General features: G+C 38.7%; 1 protein-coding gene across 1 annotated transcript; it reads right to left on the bottom strand.

Annotated features, from left to right (window-relative positions):
• Positions 1-960: 960 nt before the first annotated feature.
• On the bottom strand, positions 961-1307 carry LOC141516424 (small ribosomal subunit protein eS27-like). Its single transcript, XM_074227506.1, has one exon. It carries the CDS (start codon positions 1229-1231, stop codon positions 977-979), a length of 255 nt encoding a protein of 84 aa, XP_074083607.1. The 5' UTR covers positions 1232-1307; the 3' UTR covers positions 961-976.
• Positions 1308-6231: the final 4924 nt, after the last annotated feature.

Below are 6231 nucleotides of genomic sequence, written 5' to 3'. Positions count from 1 at the left end.
TTATACCTTATTTCCCAACCTGTACTCTTTGATTCAGTGATGCTATGTATCCTGGCTCTGGGCATTTTCTCTGGCTCTTCCCCATGTCATGCCTGGAATATTCTCTTTCTTCCCCTCCAATTATTGTCCTTCAAATTCTGACAAAAATCCCACCTTCTATGGGAAGGCTTCGCCATCCTCCTTAATTCTAGTGCCTTCCCTCTATTAATTATTTCCCATTAATCCTGTACAGGTATAACTTGGATATACTGTGGGTTTGGTTCCAGACCCTTGAAATAAAACAAATATCACAAAACAAGCCATGCAAATTTTTTGGTTTCCCAGTGTAAATGAAAGTTGTGTTTACATTATACTGTAACCTATAAAGTGTACAATAATATTTATCTAAAGAAGCAATAGACACACTTTAATTAAAAAATATTTTATTTTTAAAAAATACTGAGCACCACCTGAGCCTTAAGTGAGTTGTAATCTTTTTGCTGGGTAGAGGGTCTTGACTCAGTGTTGATGGCCGCTGACTGATTAGGGTGGTGGCCTAGCTTTTGGCCCTTCTTAGCTTTCAACATGTCTTCCTCTTTAAGTAAAATTATTTCTAGTTTTTGATTTGAAATGAATGATATTTATTTGAACAATTATTATTTTTTTATTTTTTAGTTTTTTAGTTTTTGCAAGGCAAATGGGGTTAAGTGGCTTGCCTAAGGCCACACAGCTAGGCAATTATTAAGTGTCTGAGGCCCGATTTTGAACTCAGGTACTCCTGACTCCAGGGCCGGTGCTCTATTCACTGCACCACCTAGCCGCCCCCTTATTTGAACAATTTATTTGAACAATTAGAGACCAATGTAGGGTTACTAATTGGTCTAACTTCAATACTGTTGAATAGAAAGGTTTAAAGAAAGGGAGAGAGACTAGTTTTTTTTTTTTTTATCAAATTTCTTTTATTTTTTACAGTTCCTCATTCATCTTGATTCAGTTATTAGTGCTGCTTCTGTCTGAAGGAGCGTCCTTCTGTAAATCTTGCCTTTCCTCCAGTGGGCTGACAGAGCACAGTGGAGCATCCAACACAGAGAACCACTGTCTGTGTGTGGCTGAAGACTGTGGTGATTTTATAGCACCCGGGGCACTTTACATCCATGAAATAGGAATTGGGGCTCTGCACCAGTCGTTTCTTCTTATGCTTCCGCTTCTCCTCCTTGGGAGAGGGGTGCAGGAGGTCTTTAGTGAGAGGCATGTTGGCCGGGGAGATCTTTACTGCCAGAAAGGCAAGAGACTAGTTATTGATTAAGTTTGTTGTCTTATATGGGCAAAGTTCACGGTACCCCAAAACAATTACAAAAGTGGCATCCAAGATCAGTGATCGCAAATCACCATGACAGATATAACATAATAAAAAGTTTGAAATAATGTAAGATTATCAAAGTGTGACATAGTCTTGATGTGAACACAACCTGTTGGAAAACGGATACCAACAGACTTACTCATCCCAGAGTTGTAAAAAGCTTGATATCTGTGAAACACAATAAAGTGAAGCACAATAAAACAAAGATGCCTATATATAGCTTGTTTTCCTATATGTTTGCTTGCATGTTTTCTTCCCCATAGATAGTAAGCTCCTTGAGGGAAGAGGCTATCTTTTTCTTCCTTTTGTATTTCCAGTGCTTAGCATAGTTCATGATAAAAAGTAGATGCTTAATAAATGTTTAATGATTGATTGGGCTATTGCTCCTACATGGAAGGTTGGCTAGTGTACTGGACTGGGAGTCAGAAAGGCCTAAGATCAAATCCAACCTTGAATAGTTACTAGTTTTGTGACCATAGGCAAGCTTCTTATCCTGTCTGCCTCCATTTCTTCATCTTTAAAATGAAGATGATAATAGAACCTACCTCCCAGGGTGGTTGAGAAGCCAAGATTAGATATTTGTAATTTAATTTATAAACCTATTGTATAGATAACACATATGAATTGTAGCTATTATTATTAGCACATTAATGCATTTTGTAAGCCTCAAATAATTATCTATTATTATTGTCACTTAATGTCCCTGAGCCTCCCTTTTTTCATCTTTAAAATGTGGTTTAATAATAATAACGTGCACTGCAACCATTTGTTTTGAGGATCAAATCAGATATTAATAAAATGCTTTGTTATATAAATGTTAATTGTTATTGTGATGGGAGCCAATGATCAGCCTGGGGCAGATAGAAGATCTAAGTCTATGACCAGGTCAGGGCCTAGGCAAGGTTTAGTCTGGAATGGTAGTCAGGACTCAGTCTAGGGGAAAAGAAGAGTCCACTTGGAACTGTCCTTCCCTGGTTCTGATTGGATCACCTCAGTCTTATGAGTTCATGTTCCAATCTATAAGACAGCAGCCCTGGAATGGGTTCCTCCTGCTAACAGTCCAGGCCTCCATGTGGTTTTTGTCTTCTCTGTTTTTTAATTTCTTCATTCTTTTTGATGTCTTCTTGAGAGATTTGTTAGGTTTATTGTACTGGAATTCTCTCTTAATGGAATTATGATAATGAAGTCAATAAAAGACAAAAGCCATTCAGCTGTAGGCAAAGCTCCCTTCATAGATGGGGGCTGTGATGGAGATGCTGGAGGCATCTAAGGATAGAGGAGCAGAGAGAACAGAAACAGATGCCCATGGATCATGGACTGTTATGGTGAGTGTGGGCATCTTTCCACATCTGAATGTCCACTTGGGCCTTGGTGGCTGCAGTGAGGGCTGAGCACTCCTTCACTGGGGTATTTTCTCCCCTTCCTAACCCAATCTTTGACACTGGCACCATGTTTCTTCCCCCTGATTTATACAGTTCTTCAACAATGCAGAAACTTCACACTGTCTTGAAGCTTACTTTTCCTGTAGTCCCAGGCAAGCCTCTTCTTGTCACCCCTTCTTTTCCCAGATGAAAATATTATTAATTATGATTGGATAGTGTTCTGGACCAAGAGGCAAGAGCTTGGTTTTTCTATGGCCTTAAGTTTCTGTATTATAGATTTAGAAGTAGAAGAGATCTTAGAAATCACTGAGTCCTAAGCTTTAATTTTTATAAGGAATGAAACCACAGTCCTGGGACTTCCAAGCCATTATCTAAGGAGTTCACACCCATGTCATCCTAATTCCATGTCTATCATTCTCTCTATTATACTGAGTTGAATTGTTATCACAATTCTGTGACATAAATAGTACTAATTTCATTATTCCCCCTCCTTTTTTGACAGATGAAAAATTATTTAAGTTGCCTGGAGTTACAGATCAAATTGATGATAGAGAAAAAAAGACCCACTCCAAATTGGTTTACTCCTCAGCTGATTTGACTCTGATTCTACTGTTAGAGTCACAGCTTGACTCTGAGTCAATCCTTTCACATCTCTGGAGCTCAGTTTTCTACTTTTTAAAATGGGGAGAGGGTTGGGGTAGGTGATCTTTAAGTCTCCTGTGAGCATTGATAACCTAGGATACCAAGGACAGAAGTTCATATGTTCAGAATTTATTAAAGTGGGGTCCACATGTGCAGAAGCCTTTGAGGTTGCTCCATTGCTCCCAGGTCTGATATGGAGCTCTGAAACTCCATAGCTGCTCCTGAGCCTGGACAGACATGATCCCCAAAGACCACACAATAGAACATTCTGTTTCCACTGGAACCACTGGAAATGTCTTTGATTTTCCCATGTTGATAGGTAGGAACAGAGAATATTTCCCAGGAGGTGAAGGACAATCTTCCATTCCCCCAGCCCATCTTATCTCCCCCTCCCACCTTTTCCTGGAAGACTTCATTCTAAAGAAAAGGAGTGTTGGCAGTGGTCAATTCTGTTGCAATGTGTGTATCCAAGCACTCCAGTCTCTGGAACTGGGAAAGTGTTCATTCCAGAGCACTCGGTTGGGGGCCCTTCAGACGTCAGTGGGACTTGTATGCTTAGTTCTTAGAGGAAATAGACTTTCAAAGTACCGCCTTTAGTCTGTATCCTAACAATGACCATCCTAAATGTTTGTCTAATGGTGCAGAGCAGATATGAACCTTTTGAAATCACTATTTACCTTATCTGACCCTTACTCTTGTGAAGAAGGCAGGGCAAGTGTCTTAGCATCATAAAATGTTAGACCTGAAAGGGTCCTTGGAACAGCTAAGACATAGATTGTCAGAGTTGTTAGATGGTGGAGAGAGGGTGCTTACTTTAGAAAACAGTATCAAAAGTGGGAGAGGCCTTGGAACAGAATTTAAAAAATCAGGGTTAGAAGGGCCTTTACAACGTAGGATGTTAGACTAACTTTAGACCATAGAATATCAGATCTGGTTACTCTTAGACTTGGGAAGATCAAAGAACATAGGAAATAAAATTATTAATATAATAATAAATAATCAGAGGTTGAACTATCAAAGAGTTTTTGTACAGTGGTTGAATTTATCAAAGACTATGTTATGATTTTAAAATATGCATGGGAGACTTTTTGGAGGGGGAGCTTTTAAGTATTCACTTTGTTCTATTGAATCAAATGCATTTTTGATAATAAATGATAAATGTTACATTTTCTGTACAACCAATTGTTTGTAAAGATTTAGTCTTCTTTATAAATTGATATTCTCATTTCTTATATGATTAAATGGGATTATATATAACATTTTTATTAATTTCCAAGTGCTACACAAATGTATCACATATGAATTAGTATGCAAATATTTAAAAATTATATCTGGATATTTGTTCATCAAGAATACCTTTGCTGAAGGGTATTACAATATATATGGAATTAATCTTATGATATTAAGATTGGAAGGTATATGGGCTGGTAGTTATTTACATTCTCTTTTTTATCACTCTTGGGGATGATAACATCATCATCAAGTTCCTTTAGTTTTTATCTCTTAAGTCAAATTTCTCCTTCCTTTTACAACACATCAGGAACTCAGATTTTGGAGTCTAAATTTGATAGTACAGCTCTCATTGATGATTGCATTAATTTGTAGGTTGCTGTTGCCATTTGTCCTTTATTTTTGAGGAGGACCTATGACTTCATTGGGTGATGACTTGACTTGTGTGTGAATTGGATTTAGGAGAGGAGGACTTGTACAAAGTCATCAACTCACTCTCTCTTTCATAGTCATTGAAGTCCAGTGGTAAAACTAAAGTCAAGATGACTGGCAATGGTTGGCGAGTACTTGATGACTCTGGTGTCTTCAAAGTCTAACTAGACTCTAAGCACTCCACAGTGCCTGCTTCAACCACCTTCATGGTCATTGGAACAAATTGTTCTCTTCCTCCCATTTCACCAGGGAAATTCGTTACATGCTTGGGATAGACCCCTTCCTCTCTTCCTCCCTTACCCTCAACCTGGTTTAGCTCATCAGCTAAGACAGTTTACTGGAGTATAACTACTATACAGGCTTCAACTTCTTGGAACCACAGGTGAGAGACCTAAAGGTGTTTGAGCAGCCTTGAAAAAACGCCTGGCAGCCCCCGAACCCAAGTTGTTGGTTCTTCTGAATACCCTATACATAAGTGACCACTAATGTAAAGGCCCTGGGGAAATGTGTTCAAAGAAAGAAATACTACTTACTCACTATGAGTTTATATTCTAATGGGGGAGACAATAAGTATATGTAAAATATGTGCAGCATAAATATGAAGTTAACAAATACCAATATATATAGAAATATTAAGTAGATTGGGAGAGAGGGTATGAGCAGGTGAGGAGATGAGAAAACATTTCAAAGAAAAGATGATATATGATCTGTACCTTAAAGAGACAGATGCTATGAGGCAGAGTTAAAGAGTAGCTGCATTCTAGGTTTAGGGGTTCAAGTCAGTTCAGGAGCATGGAGATTAGGATCAGATTCTTTGTTGTATTATGTGGAAGCAAGAGAGAAGCCTAGTTTGTCCAAATTACAGAGTACACATTGGGGAGTAATGTCTAATGAATTTGGAAGGTAAGTTGGGTCAGGCTGTGGAGGACTTTAAAAGCTAAATAGAAAAGGTTCTATTTTGTCCTAGAGGCAACGGGAAGTCATTGGAGTTGACTGAGGAGGGGAGTCATAGGATCATATTTTCCCTTAAGGCAAGTTACTTTGGCAGCAATGTGTAGAATGGAGTGGTGAAAGATCCAAGGCAGGGAGAACAATTGGGAGGTTGTTGTAATGATCTAGGTGAGAGGTGAGGAGGTCCTGAACCAAAGTGGCATCTGTGTGAGGAAGAGAAAGCATCAGATGCAAGAGATATTGGGAAGGTAGGAA

This window comes from Macrotis lagotis, chromosome 3, assembly GCF_037893015.1.
Source record: "Macrotis lagotis isolate mMagLag1 chromosome 3, bilby.v1.9.chrom.fasta, whole genome shotgun sequence".
Taxonomy (NCBI): domain Eukaryota; kingdom Metazoa; phylum Chordata; class Mammalia; order Peramelemorphia; family Peramelidae; genus Macrotis; species Macrotis lagotis.
The sequence above is the reverse complement of the archived record's forward strand: the minus strand, read 5'-3'. Positions and strand labels throughout refer to the sequence as shown.

Excerpts from the sequence above, each read along its gene's own strand:
- LOC141516424 (XM_074227506.1), bottom strand. The coding sequence starts at position 1,231 with ATGCCTCTCACTAAAGACCTCCTGCACCCCTCTCCCAAGGAGGAGAAG.